The sequence below is a fragment of the Balaenoptera physalus genome (genome assembly GCF_965194825.1).
Source record: "Balaenoptera physalus genome assembly, chromosome: 3".
Taxonomy (NCBI): Eukaryota; Metazoa; Chordata; class Mammalia; order Artiodactyla; family Balaenopteridae; genus Balaenoptera; species Balaenoptera physalus.
The window spans coordinates 60328235-60343158 of record NC_138890.1 but is presented as its reverse complement, the minus strand read 5'-3'; the positions used below and the strand labels follow the sequence as shown (position 1 = coordinate 60343158).

At 51.4% G+C, this 14924-nt stretch overlaps 1 protein-coding gene across 5 annotated transcripts in view; it reads left to right on the top strand.

Annotated features, from left to right (window-relative positions):
* The window catches only part of CYSTM1 (cysteine rich transmembrane module containing 1), a 108000-nt gene that overhangs the window by 79590 nt on the left and 13486 nt on the right, over positions 1 to 14924 (top strand). For 2 of the 5 annotated variants that reach the window (XM_082454330.1, XM_082454331.1), the window contains exon 3: positions 13021 to 13205. The exons of the other annotated variants lie outside the window; for them this stretch is intronic. In XM_082454330.1, the coding sequence (XP_082310456.1) occupies positions 13021 to 13130 (110 nt within the window). In that variant the 3' untranslated portion in view covers positions 13131 to 13205. Of the gene's footprint in view, positions 1 to 13020; positions 13206 to 14924 lie in introns of those variants that run through there. 5 annotated transcript variants of the gene reach the window in all.

Sequence of the window (14924 nt, the reverse complement as noted above, 5' to 3'; positions counted from 1 at the left end):
ATCAGGTCGTCTCTAGGATTGGAGCCAGGACCGTGGTGTTGGGACTGCCCTGTGAGTGTGAGGTCACCTAGGGTTGCGGGGGCCTTTCCCTAGGATGCTTCCTTCCAAATAGCAGTGAGGCATTAGCTGTGCTGAGAGGCCGGCCCGGGGCCCGAGCACAGTCCGTGTGGCTCTGCCTGCAACCCCAGCCGTTGTGGCCCAGCTCCCATGGCACCCACTTCCCCGTGGTCAGTGTGGTTAGCCGCAGGGGAAAAATCTATATTCCGCTTACATTGTGGCTCCCCAGAGCTGAGACGCTCCAAAAAGCGGGACGCAACACAGGACGATCATAACTAAAATGCTGACAATGAAGATGGCGAGGGCTGGTGTCTGTAGATGAGGGCTTAGCCCAGCGTTCACTGACACTAGTGTGGGGACCACGCCCAGCATGGTCAGGGGCCAGAAGAGTGGCTTTCTCCAAACCCTGATTTAGTGCAGCTCTGCTGTACCCCAGGCCACTAGTCCTGGGGTACAACCGGGTTCTCACACAGAAAAACATGGCTTCATTCTAAATTACAGGAGTTACTTTTTAAATTACAGGAATATCTCTTCTTTATAGAAAGTAAATAATACCCATTCTTTTGCTATCCAGAGACAGTAGTTAACATTTTTGTATAAATCTTTTGGTCTGTGTTTAGTTTTTTATGATGCAGCCCTTTTTGAAATTTGACTAGTATGTTCATCTCTGTCCAGGAGATATATTTGCAGCTAATATAAATGCTACATAAAAGTGTTGTTGGGTGTTTGGGGTTTTTTTCTTCATCTTAAATTCATCAATCTGTGTACCCTCAGCTGCATCTTGGTCCTGTAGAATGTGAGTCTTGCGAGTGGCAATCAGTGGTTTCCGGTGAAGTCTCCATTGCAGATGTCAGTCTCACGCGGCTGACTTCATGCTGGGCGCCCCTAGCAGCCCCCCCCGCCCCCTCCCCCCCCCCCGCTCTACAATACACAGTGCTTTTCTTCTAGCCATTTATTTTTTTTTTACAGCAGCAATAATACTTATAATGTATTATCTGTTTACTTTGTGCCTGGCACTGTGCTGCTTTTCAAGGCGTTAAATCATCTAATCTTTATAACAATCCCAAGAGGTCGGTGGTGTTATGTCTCCGTTTTTCAGGTGAGGAAGCCGAGCCACAGACAGCTTGAGGGAAATGTATTTTACCGAAGTGGACTATGCCAGGTGTAGCAAGCTCAGCCCCCGGGCCCAGTGAACCTGCATCCGCAGCGGCTGGACCTTGGGGGCTACAGGGATGAAGAGGACCCAGCTTCTGCCCTGAGAGCTGCTCTGGCAGGGGCTGAGAGACCCACTGGGACCGGCCAGTGAGTGGACCATGACAGTATTTGTAGCCTGCCCTGCCCTTCTGCTGTTGGACACTTGCCTTGGCTCCCTGAGGGAGTGGCTTCCTCCTCCAGGAAATACCGACTTTCCTACCCACTCTTCTGGAAAGCCTTATCAGCTCGCAGCCAGGAAGCTTGCTGCTGTGTGCCGTCAGGGCTGTAACTCTTAGTTTTGAGAGGCCAGTACTGCTTCCCTCCTTGTTCCCCTGCTGGCCTCAGTGGCTTTTTTCTCATTATATCAGTGGCATGCTGCGTGTCCAAGCTAGGATCCTGGTTGGAAAAGGTGGCTCACTCCCTAGGGTGCCCTTACGCATCCTCAGCCTCCTAGACCTTAGAGGCTTTCTGAAGCTGGAGAAGGGCATCCCCACCGCCGCCCCACACACGTGCGAGTGCATGCACACACACACACGTTTCCCCTAGAGCTTGCACCTGGGTGTGTGCGGTGATGTGGAGAGCTTTGTTCTTGGTGTCCCAGGCATCAGAACCTTTTCCCAGGAACACAACCGGCTTAAAGACCATAAATTGAGAATAGCCTAGGAAAGATTTCAGTGCTTTTCAATTGCATTTTCCTTAGGGGAAAAAAAACATTTCCATTAGCCTTACTTTTTGGTAGTGTCTTGGTTCCCTCTGAACTTTTCCATTTAACCCTGAAATGAGTCCATTTGGTAGCCTGGGATACCTTGTCGGCCTGGAGGATTTTGGAGCGTGCAAGATTCTTTTCGAGTTGTTCTTAATGGGTAAAAATGGACTTTTGCTTCTGAGAATAGGTGTATCATGGGTAGTTCATAAAGGATCAATATTCTCCGGCCCCGCCCCCTCCCCCCAAAAAAGCCCTGTCCAAGTACCCTTGGGCAGCCATGGGTAACCATGAGTTCCTCAAGGCTGCGGGCACAGTACCCTAGGCCTACAGATCTGAAGGAAAGGCTCTCAGGAGGGCCCTCTGGAGAAAGTATCTTCTGGGGCTGCGGGGCCGACTCTCCCTGGCCCAGCCAGGCTCAGGCCCCTGAGCTTTTGCTTGCTTCACTCTTTCCCAAGATGATCTCCTAGTCACATGGATTCCTTCTGGGATAGAGTGATGGCCCTGATACCAGGGACTGCCCTCAACCATTTCAGGAAAGTTCTGGATGAGCCAAGATCTCTTGAAGGACTTAAACTGACAGAAGTGGGAGTGACACCCTTCCTTAAGAACTTAAGACTGACAGGGTCTTCTTATTTTTTCTTAATAGTGCTTTGCCATTGCTTCAGAGAATAGCCAGCTAAGCCTGTATCTGCAGCTTGCTCACAAGGTAGGCTGGAAACAGCTTTTCCAACTGAGGTAAAAGGTGCAAGACAAATCGTTCATTCACTCATTCATTCGTTCACTCATTCATTCCATGTCCCTTATATGCCAGGCCTACCAAGTGCCCTGTACCAGACTAGGGGCATGGCGTGGTGAGTGACGCTGGCGTGTTCAGCATTTTTATCCAGGTAGAATCAGGAGCTAAGGGTCACCAGAATTCGTCTTGGAGAGCAAAAGGAATTCCTGAGCAAGACCTTTCCCCTGTGCAGGCCTGGGAGAAGGGTAGGGAGGGTGAGGGGTTGGCAGAAGGATTCTTGGTGGTCGCCAGCTCCAGCTGCTGTCGTGGCGGGGTGGGTCACTGGGATGGCTGTGAGGTTGTGCCTCATTAGGAGGCAGTGCCCCTGGCCCTCCTGGGTCATCGCCCAGCAGCCTGGCATCCACAGGAGGTGGCCCGGCAGTACCTAAGGGAAACAGACACTTCTTTTACCCTATTTCCCTGTCACTTGTTGGTTCTTCAAAAAGACCTCAGTTCATTGTGTAGAAGGAAAAACTGTCTATAGACTCTGCTAGCAGCCTTACATAATGCCCATGTTGCTTCCAGGTGTCTCAGCAGTTAGGGAGTCCTGCCTTCTGTCCTTCAGGTCTCTGTCTTGGGAGTAACAACAGCAGCTAACAAAAACCAAGAGCCTGCTGTATACCGGGCACTGGCCTATGTGGCTTAACTCATTAAGTCCCCAAAAACCCAATGACAGAAGAGGTGCTATTATTATCCCCATCTTACAAGTGAGGAAACTGAAGCTAGGAGAGGTTGTGACCCTTCAAAGCGGCACTGAGAGTGGACCCCGGGGGATACGACCCTACAGCCACCTCTCCTCATCTCCACGGTGTTCCTTGGCGAGCTGCTAGGAGGCTGGGGTCTGTTTGCGCTGTGATCTCAGGGGCGCTCCTGACTGAGGATGGCAGCAGGGAGGCAGGAGTGAGCCCTAGGCCAAGTGTGCCGGGCTTTCAGAGTTTGCTGAGAGCCCTTTCGTTCTCCAAACTGGCGGGGCTGTAAATAAACCCACCGCTTTGGGCAGCTGAACCCTGCTCAGTGGATGAGGAGCAATCAGCTGCCTTCCGTCCTTCCTGACATGTTGGAGGCTCCCTGTGTACCCTTTCCACCTCCAAGGCTAATCTCACCTAGTTTCCCACCTCAGCCTTTCATAGCAAGGATTAGCCTGTCTCTTCCTGTTTCACTGGAAAGGTGGTTGGTCCTGCTGTTGGAGACTTGTTTTTGGATTCAGCTTCAGAGACAAGCTGGCTGGAACTAGTAGAGTTGACCATGGAAGGAAGTTGTCTTCCTGAACTCCAGCCCTGCCTGCCTAACAGAGCTCTAGTCACAGCCCTGCAGGCCAGGCCCCTGCCTCCCCTTCTCCCCTGGGGAAGTCTCTGGCCTCACGTTTGCCAAATGGCCATTCTCAGTGGATGTGGTGGTAGTTTTCAGGACCCTTGGTGGTTGACTTTTGGGTGGCTTGCGGCGGTGTTACAGAACAGCAGGGACTGTTGGGGACTGCGTGGCGGAGCCCAGGCCCCCCCCACCACAGGTCTTTCCAGGTCTACAAGGATGACCTTTGGCGCAGTGAAGTGGTGGGCGGTGTGCTTCAGGGGGCAGAGGGTGGGGTGGGGCACACTCATTACAAGTCAGGTGTGCCTTGCTTGAATCACCTGCCCACCACGCTCACTGAGAGTGGCTCTCCTGTCCCGTCCCTCCCTCAGAGCTCACCGTGTACCAGGGCTCTAAACTGGGGTGCCTTCAGGTGAAAATACAGCTATTTTTACTGTCTGCCAAATTAAGCTTGACCAAGGAGGAAGAAAACAACCTCGGGCGTTTTACATAAATGTGTCTGCTAGGACTGTTAATCAGTAACTCAGGAACCTGGTACGTGCAGAAGCCAGTTGTGGTCTGTATACCTAAGATAAAGACACATTTTGTGTTCAATAAAAGCGATATGGTGGTGTTTGCCTTGTTAGAAAATGCAGCAAGACCTATTTGGATGAGGCTCCTGAGGCCGGCACTCAACGTGAGTCAGGCTCATATTGCCGATGGCAGGGCAGCCTGTGCCTGTCTGTGCCGGGGCACTAATTGTAAGAACCCAGCAGCCACCTCCGTGGTGATCTCTGCCCATCTGGGCCCATTCCAAAGAGCCAGCTCCCCTCAAAGGAGCCTCTCCACCTTTTTCTGTAACCCAGTGCCTGAAACCAGAAAAATAATTTTCCTGGTTTCTGTTTAGCATCCAAAATCATAGCAGTTGTTGTCTTATATCCAGGGGCCGCTGACAGTGGGAGTTTGAGGCTTCTGAGTCTATTTCTGTTCTTCTCCTACCTTTTCTCTCCTTGCTTTGTTTCCGTGATTCCCTGGTTCCAAGCGTCTTTCCTGCTGCTTAGCAGGGTATGAAATAATAGATCGTGCAGTTCATCACCATCACCACCGCTCCCTCCTTGGGGCAGGGGGAGTCAGGCCATGATGACTCTGTCAGGAGAAGCCAGGGCTGTAGCACAGCCTGGGCCAACCTAAAATGCTGCCTGTTTCTGGGTGAGCTGCTCACTAGCCAGCGTTTCTTTAAATTTTCTTATAAAGGAAGGAAAACAAGGACAGGGCAGTAGTAGGATTGACATTCCTCTCTCCTTAGCTCATTCTGAAAGGCCCTGTCCTGATTCTGAATTCTAGTTGTTGAATATTGGTCCCCCCCGCCCCCCAGTATGGCATGTCACCATGCACTTCCTCAGATATGTCGTTGGCTCTTCTTTCCAAGGTGTCTTGTGAGCTGCCTGAGTCAGGGACCGTGTCTTTCATCCCGGACTCCCCTGCAGGGCTGGCTGTGTCAGGGAAATGAGAAGTGAGCATGTGGGGTGGGAGGGAGCCTGAGCAGAGTACCCACCGCCACAGCAGCTTCTCTCTCCTCCAGCACATCCTCTGTGAGGTCTGGCTGGAGAGGTCTGGAGGGGTCTTCGGACTGGAGGGCAGGTGGGCACCTGGCAGACAGAGCGGACCTCCTTTTTTGGATGGCTGTGATGGGCGTCTAGCTGTCTGGCCTCCAGGGCAGCCCGGGGGACCTGGGGACGGTGGGATCAATCGCACCACCAACCCAGGAGAACTGAAACAGCTGCTGGGACAGAACGTCCCTGAGCCACCAGCCTATAGAGCTTTGCCTCCTGCAAAGCTCCCATATCTCTTTCCCCGCAGGGTGTTGATATGCCTGGAATCCTCATGAATAAGTGAAGGATGAAAGAACGTAGGGTTTATCATTTTAACCACTTTTTTTTTTTTAACTTTTATTATATATTATCATACAGCTCAAATTTGTCTGAGTCTTTCTACTTCATGTCCTGTCCCCTGGGCATCTTTCATATTTTCACTGTAAACTTCTTGGCTTTTTTTTTTTTTTTAATTAATTTATTTATTTATGGCTGTGTTGGGTCTTCGTTTCTGTGTGAGGGCTTTCTCTAGTTGCGGCGAGTGGGGGCCACTCTTCATCGCGGTGCGCGGGACCCTCACTATCGCGGCCTCTCTTGTTGCGGAGCACAGGCTCCAGACACGCAGGGTCAGCAATTGTGGCTCACGGGCCCAGTTGCTCCGCGGCATGTGGGATCTTCCCAGACCAGGGCTCGAACCCGTGTCCCCTGCACTGGCAGGCGGATTCTCAACCACTGCACCACCAGGGGAAGCCCTTAACCACTTTTAAGTGTACAGTTTGGTGGCATTAAGTCCATTCACATTGCTGTGCAACCATCACCACCATCCATCTCCACAACGTTGTTCATCATCCCAAACTAGAACTCCTTACCCACTAAAAAATAAATCCACTCTCCAGTCCCTGGCAACCACCTTTCTACTTTCTGTCTCTATGAATTTGGCAGCTCTAGGTACCTCATGTAACAGGAGTCATACGGTATTTGTCCTTGTGTGACTGGCTTACTTCACTTAGCAAAATGTCTTTAAGGTACACCCATGTTGTAGCAAATGTCAAAATTTCTTTCTTTTCTTAGGCTGAAGAATATTCCATCGTATGTATAAACCGTGTTTTGTTTATCCTTTCATCCACTTGGTGGCTTCCACCTTTTGGCTGTTGTGAATATGCTGCTGTGAACATGGGTGTGCAAATACCTGTTCAAGCACCTGCTTTCAATTCTTTTGGGTACGAGTTGTAAAGCACAGGAGCAGGATGTCTTTTGAAGGTCAGTTTCTGATGACTCACCCTTTTCCACTGAGGGCTAGACTCACAGGCCAAAAGGTAGCTTTACTCACCGCCTAATTTTAGACTCCAACATAACCACCACTGGTCACTTGTAACATCAGGCTTCATTTTGATATTTGATAGGCTTTCACAGCATGTTAAAATTCCAGTTTTATGTATTACCTGTCACTGACTACACTTAGCTGGCCACTTCCTTGTGATTGTGGAGGCACCCTTGTCACTCGGTGGTGGGCACTGACACTAGGCAGTGCACCTCATTACACCCGGCTTGCTCCCGGGGGTGCAGGCTCTTGATGACTTTGCCCCTCCTAACCCAAGTTGGGCTGGTCTTTTGGTCTCGTCCCCAGACCTGGCTCCGTCCTGGGACCTGAAACCCTGAGCCCACTGACAACTGAGGATGTTGAGGTCACTTGTCTTCTACTCGCAGCAGCTTTGGGCAGGTGTGGTGTTACCCCCCAGGTCTGCTGATTCTTGTCATCTGTTTTCGTTTCATCCAGTTCTTACACAACATTTAACGTTATTAGAATTATACATCATTTCTTTCCTAGGAAAGTAAAATACTTTTCTGAAATACCTTGGCATTTGGAGTTGCTGCAAGAACTGGTGTTCCCTGCACCAGCTTAGAACCAGCCCTAGGGCCCTCGGTAGTTGGTGAGGTGGACACATCTGGGGGACGATGGGCTTTCGATGGATTCACCTGTCCTGTCATGCATGGGTCTCTCTACCTCTGGACGAGACTTCCTTTGGCCAGCGCCCGTCTGTATTTGTCAGACGGGTTAGGAAGTAGAGATGGGAGCACAGGGAGAAGACCTGCACCCTGCACTTGAGGACCTCATAGTCTAGTTACAGCATTTAGAAACCCTGAGGATAAACTAGCCATTTCTGAGGCAGTCCTGTTGTCTTATCTTTTCCAATGCCGCAAGTAAAAAGAAAGCATTGCCGGCCTACAAAGGGAAAGGCTCCTGCTTTTACCCCCAGGCTCTGTTCTGGGCCCTGTACCACACGTACTGTACACGTAGCCTCCCCTTTTCATCTAAGGACTTCCCTCGGGCCCATCTCTGTCTCGGTGCTGCATTCTTCTTAAGGACTGCTTGGTATTTCTAAGACTAAGGTTTTTGAATGATTGTAATGATAGTGTGATAGCAGCAATTGAGAGTCAGAAAGATCCTTGATGGGCTGGGCCAGGTCAGGAAGGCTTCTTGGAGGAGACGCGCTGAACCTCAGGTGGTGGGTCCTGTCCTGTCAGCGATGCAGAGGAGGAGGAGGGCGGCCTCTGCTGCTTTTCTCTTCTGCTGTTCTCGGGGCTGACTGTTGCTTTCTCCTGCTCTGGCACGTGGCATTAGTACACGCTTAGTACTGTGCCGCCGTTTTAGTCCCCTGATGGTCGCCTTATTGGGCTTGGTTTTAGATGCTGGAGGATGAAAGGAGGAGTTTGCCAGACAGCGGATTAGATGCTTCTCAGAGGATCTGAAAGATCTGTGTGAGGTGTGGAAGAAGAGCCTTTCACATAGTAACCCAACCTGGAGCAAGATCTCTGGCCTAAACCCTGGGAGCTAACGAATCAGGCAGCTATTTCTGGAGCTGACCTGGAGGAGAGGGCACACTTCTCTGCCCTGGGGCAGGTGAGCCATTTCTCTGGCAGGGAGAGAAGGAAGAGGCTGTTAAGGGTGCACAGCCGGATCTGGGAGGCAGGCAGGCATCTCCGCTCACGTGTCACATTCTGCACGGGAAGGCTGAGGACTAGCAGGTGGTCTGGGAGGGACTGTGAAACCCACGGTGGGCTTTCCTGCTGGGGTTGGTGCCACAGAGCCTTCAGGTCTTTAACGGGTGGGTGGGTTGTCACTAGGCATGGGCCTGGCAGTCAGGATGCAGGTCTGTCTCTGGTCCTTGGGTTATAGCCCTTGTGCTGTTGTCCTGTTTGTTCCCATGCTAACCGGGTCCCTCTTCTGTCCCAGGCTCAGTATATCAGCTCCCCCGTCCCCTGTCCTGGGCTCTGCCTGAGGTTTCCAGAGTCACACTTCCCAAAGACGTAACCATCTCTCCCCGACCCTGAACCTGGGCTCTGATACCATGTGGTTGGTTGAGGCCAAAGGAAAATTGACTGTGTGTGTGTGTGTGTGTGTGTGTGTGTGTGTGTGTGTGTGTGTGTGCGCGCGCGCGTGCGTGCGTGCGCGCGCGCGCACGGGCAGTTGGGGTGAGAGCAGGGCCCGGAGTTGCCGGCAGTTCTCCCTCCAGCAGTCATCCGTCCTCCTGCTGTGGCGCTACTGGAGGTGGCCTGACTCTCTTCCTCTGCCCCCTCCCCTCATAGTGGCTTTGGGCACACCCCTCCCTTGCGCTGGACCTGTTAGCCTCTGCCCAGTGAAGGGCTAGATGACCTTGCAGGCCCTTTGCTTCCAGAACAGCCTATGACTCTGCCTCCTGGCCTCTTGTTTATTTCTGAGGCTTCTCCCCTGAGTCCGGGTGAGCCCCCCACCCCTTCTCTCTGCCGGTTTAGGCCAGCTCTTTAGTCAGTCCTGGGAGGGGTCTGCCTGAGAGTCACTCATTTGAATAACAGTAATAACACCAGTGAGCATTTATTGAACGCTTGACAACATGCTAGGCACTGTGCTGTTAGCGTTTTGCATGCCTGATCTCTTCATTTTCCCAGCAAGCCTGTGACAGATTACTGACGTTACTCGTATTTTACAGCACAGGAAGCTGAGGCTAAGAGAGGTTGTTACCTGCCCAAGGTTACATGGCCAATGAGTTAGATGAGCCTATATTTAAATCCAATTTGGTATGGCTTATTAAAATCTCTGTTCCTAAATTCTAATTGTGGTGCCTCCCACTAGATTGGAGCAGTGTGTCTTTGGGAATTGTGACCTGGATTGGGGCAGCAGTATCAGGTAGGGAAGGGTTTCTTCCCTGCTTCTCTCCGAACTTCCCATCTCCAGACTCTGCTGACAACCCACTGCCTACCCATCCCACCGCCCCTCCTGCTGAATCTCGGGTTCCTGGGAAGAGTTGTTGGAGCCTCTGGGGCCGCTTTAGCAAGGAGGAGGGAGGGCTGGGGAGATGGGGATGAGCTTTTCTGAGAACACAGCCAGTGCCCCCTGCACTGGGTTGTCTTTTTGTGTGCTGTCGGGTAGGGCGCAGGGCGCGGGCTGGGTCTGTGCTAGGCGGTCTCTGCCTGCGGGAGGGATGTGCTGGTGCACACCTTGCCCGCTGCAGCCGTCAGCATCACTGGGGTTCAAGGCGGTTGTCTCTCTGCTCCGTGAATACGGCCCTAAGTGGGCTCCTGCCTCCTCACGGCAAAGCTGTCCTCACCCTGCTTTCCACAGAGACCAGAGTTCTGCGGCCACCAAATACAGGCCTCCGTGTTTGAAGCCGAGAGGAATTTCAGCCCACAGAATGAATACTTTTCTTTGGATTATTAGTTAGCCAAGTATCAGCCTTCACACTGTGCACGCGCCTGGAATTGGGTTTCCTGACTCATGAAGGGGAGGCATTGGCCCCACTCCCTTTCAGGAGACCTTCCGGTGCTCTAGTGCGGTATGACGCTCGCTGAGCCACGGCTGGACTGTGCCTGCTGACAAGCAGCCTTCCTCGTGGGGGCAGGTAGATCCGCTCTGAGTCTTGCAAAAGCAAGGGAATTTGGCTGTGAGGTGCCCGAGGCCCTTATAGGTAGAGCTCGGTAGCGGGTTTGCTGAACGTGGCCGGATACAGACCCATGGGATCCGTGCAGCGTGGCTGAACAGTCTAGGTGGCCACGGAGAAAGCGCTGTAGGAAGGAGGAGCCTGGATGTCTTTGAGCAAAGGAGTGACTCGATGGGCAGGTAGGTGTAGAACAGTGGGAGTGTGCCGCGTGAGGAGCCAGAAACTGACGTGTCGGTGCTACCTTCTAGTTGATTCTGGATGGACCACGTAGCCTTCCCTCATGCAGTTGCCTCTTCTATGAAATGGGACCATAGTGTGTTCTCTGCCTGTGAATGTGCAGGGATATCTATAGACCTCAGTCCAATGATGGTGAGGAAAAGGGTGATGAGGGCTGAGTCTGGGAGCAGCAGGCAGGTGCCTTGGTGAGAAGGCATCTATCCCACGTCCCAGCACTCTGGGGTGCTGCTGGAGGGCCCCAGAGGCAGAGCAGAAATGTGGAGGGGATACTTCCAGGACGAAGGAGTGGAGGATGAGCCCAGTGACTGTGTTGCTGGGGTCAAGAGAAAGCCAAGGGCTGGGGCGGGCGCTGCTCTCAGGGTCAGGTGCGAAGGCACTGAAGTTGCCGACAGCGCTGCTGAGGGAACAGGCTGGTAGGGCGGACGGCAGCGGCATGGGGCTCTGCTGAGGAAGTGGGAGGAGAAAGAAGGGCATGATGCTGGCGCTCACACAGGTGAGGGAGAGAGGGGAGCCGGGGTGGGGGGTGGTGAGGGACCTGAAGGTGGCCCCTGGCGGACCATGGACTCCCCAGGGGTTTGCAAAGGCTAGACTCACTGTACCTGCTCCTTGGTGCCCTCTTTCTGCAGGACCAGGCTCCGGTGGGCTTCTGACTACCTGCTCAAACCCAAAGGGGAGGAAGAGAAGAGGCTGGGGTTGGTTTGGGAAATGCCACCAGCTCGTGTCGCTGGAGAGGGAAGGAGTGCAGAAGGAACCCTGGCAAGTGGGGCTGTTGGGGACCTGGCTTGGGAGTGTTTCTGGCTCATGGGGCTCAGTCTTAGGAATTGTACCAGCGCGAGGACCCTCTGGTCTCCGAGCTCCTTGCGGGGAGGAGTGGTGATTTGATACAGCTGCTGCTTGCCAGGTTTGCCCAGTAGGAATCCCAGTGTGTGCCCAGGGCTGAGTCAGCAAGGCCTGAGGGAAGTCAGAACTGCATTGAAGGCAAATCTGATGGGTGAAACTGAAGGTCACAGGGGCCAGGCCAGGCCGTGAAGGGAGCGACATAACTGGGAGCACAGGTTAGGGAAGCTGGGCCGAGGGGGGTCAGTAGGTAACTGTGACATTGGGGAAGGCATCCAGGACTGAGGCCAGTGCCGCCAGGGAGCCCAGATGAGTGGTTGCCAGCTGCCCCCAAAGAAAGCCCCTGGAGCTAGCACTGTGGCAGAGGCTAGAAGAGGTCCGAGCTCTGCTGAAACTGGACAGCCCTCCCTCCTGCCTACAGGACCCTGGCAGTGACAGTGGAGGAGTGGCTTTGAGTGTGGCTTTGGAACCGGACAAGCCTGGATTTGAGAAAAATATAAAATGCAGAGCAGAGTAAAAGCCCCCACCCCTCCCACATTCTGACCTTTGTTTCTTGCATTCTTTCAGAAATCTGTGTGTGTATGTGTGTGTATATATATCCTTTTAATTGTACAAAAATAACAGTGCACAATGTACAATATACCTTTTATCCCTTGCTTAATTCACTGGCAACATGGAAGAACCACCTTGTTCTTTTTAATGGCCATTTAGTATTCTATCCTATGGTATGCATTAGCTTGCCTAATCAGTCTCCAGGTGACAGACATCAAGGTTGTTGCTAGTTTGGGGTTATTTTGATACAGCAGCAGTCACAATGTACACACATTTTTGAACAACGGGACAATTATTTCTGTAGAAAAACCCTAGATACAGATTTTCTGGGTCAAAGTTCTATGCACCGCCCCTCCCTGCCACCGCTCCCCCAAAGGGGTTTCTACCAATTCACACTCCTGCAGAGTTTGAGAGTTACAAATGATAGTAACAGAGCTGTTGTGAGGATTAAATGAGATAATGTGTAAAGCTTTCAGCCAGTCCCTGCCACATCAGGCTGTAGGGCAGGCCTCACTGCAAACTGGATCACTTTGATGAGTCAAGTAAAGTGCTGGGTTGGGTTTCGTAGTCAGCTTGGGGAAGGGGAGGTGGCAGGAAACAGTGCTCTGACAGCTGCTGAGCAGATGTCACCTTCATTCACACATCCAGGAAACTACCTGATGTGGGCCAGACACTGGAGCGGAGATGGAGCAGGGAACCAGGTAGCGTGGCTCCGCCTTCACGGAGCTGACAGTCTGGGGAGAGAGGGAGACCTCGAACAGGTCTCCACAGGTTGTGCTAAGTGCTCGAGCAGCATAGGACACCGCTGCTCAGTCCCCTCTGATTGGGTCTCTCTCTCCCCGCCCCCGCCCCTCCCCTACCCCCCAGTGTACGTGATGGAGCGGGAAAGGAAGACGGACGACACCGGGTGTCAGGCGGCCCTGGCCGCGTGCTGGGCTGCTCTCTGCTGCTGCTGCCTCCTGGACAACTTGGACTGAGTAGCCGAGACCCAAGTGCTCCCTGCAGGCCTGCTACCTTCTGTTACTGGAATAAACAACTAGTGCTGCACAGTTTACATTTTTTCTTTCTTTAAAAATTAACTAATCTACAGACTTCAAAATTTTAGCATCTATGATAGGTGTGAAATGGTATCTCACTATTTTAACTACCTTCCTGCTTACTAGTGATCTTGAACATAAACAGATGTTTTTGATTTGCCTTTACAAATCTTGTGAATTGCTTGTTACATATCCTTAGCCCGTTTTTTCTATTCGTTTGTCTTCTCTTACTGATTTGTAGGGAATCTTTAAATATTCCACACACTAATATTTGTCACTTTTATAGGCTTGGAAATACCTTCTTCTTGTCTGTCTCTTAACCTTTTTATAGTGTATTTTCTAGTATGAAAGTTTTGTTTGTTTATTTTCTATTTTATTATTTTTGGCTGCGTTGGGTCTTCGTTGTGTCTTCGTTGCTGCACGTGGGCTTTCTCTAGTTGTGGCGAGCAGGGTCTACTCTTCGTTGCGGTGCGCAGGCTTCTCATTGTGGTGGCTTCTCTTGTTGCGGTGCATGGGCTTCAGTAGTTGCAGCACGTGGACTCAGTAGTTGCAGCACATGGGCTTCAGTAATTGCTGTGTGCGGGTTCTAGGCTGCACGGGCTCTAGAGCACAGGCTCAGTAGTTGTGGCGCACAGGCTTAGCTGCTCCATGGCATGTGGGTTCTTCCCGGACCAGGGATCGAACTAGTGTGCCCCACATTGGCAGGAGGATGTTAACCACTGTGCCACCAGGGAAGTCCCGAAAGTTTCTAAATGTCATGTCTATCAATCTTTCCCTCATGCTTTGTGTGTTTTAATCTTTGAAAAATCATTTTCTATTCCAAGATTGCAAAGATAAGCCTATATTTTCTTTTAAAACTTTTTCACAGTCTTTTTTTTTTTTTTTTTTGGCTGCATTTGGTCTCCATTGCTGCACGCGGGCTTTCTCTAGTTGTGGCGAGCAGGGGCTACTCTTCATTGCAGTGCGCGGGCTTCTCATTGCGGTGGCTTCTCTTGTTGCAGAGCGCAGGCTCTAGGCACGCGGGCTTCAGTAGTCGTGGCTTGCGGGCTCTAGAGTGCAGGTTTAGTTGCTCCGCGGCATGTGGGATCTTCCCGGACCAGGGCCCGAACCCGTGTCCCCTGCATTGGCAGGCGGATTCTTCACCACTGCGCCACCAGGGAAGCCCTTTCACATAGTCTTTAGTCCACCTAAATTTGTGTTTGATCATGGTGTAGGATAGGGTTCTGGTTTTCTTTTTCCATTTTGATAGTTCCAGCACCATTTATTGATTAGGTCACCCTTTCCCCACTGATTTGAAATGAGATTTGTCATATAACAAGTTCCTCCATATAAATGGGCTAGAATCAGAAGTCTGGTGTGACAGGCATCTTCCCTGCCCCCAGGACATGCATACACACATACTCCTTTTTCTTCTTTAGAATTTTCTTGGATATTCTTGGCCTTTTACTGTAATCTGGATTTTAGGATGAGTCTGTCAGTTTCTGTGGAAAACTACCATGTTTGGCTTTAATCGGAACAGCATGTAATTTATAGAGTAATTGGGGGGAAGAGTTGATGTATTTAAGAGTGTTGTCTTCCTATCTGGAACATGGTATCCCTTCATTTTTTTGGACTTCTTTTATGTCCTTAGATAAAATCTTATAATTTCTTCACGTAGCTTTCACATATCCTTTGTTGGTCTTTAAAATTGGATGTCTTCTCAGGTACCTTGCAGTCTTAATGCTATTGTAAATT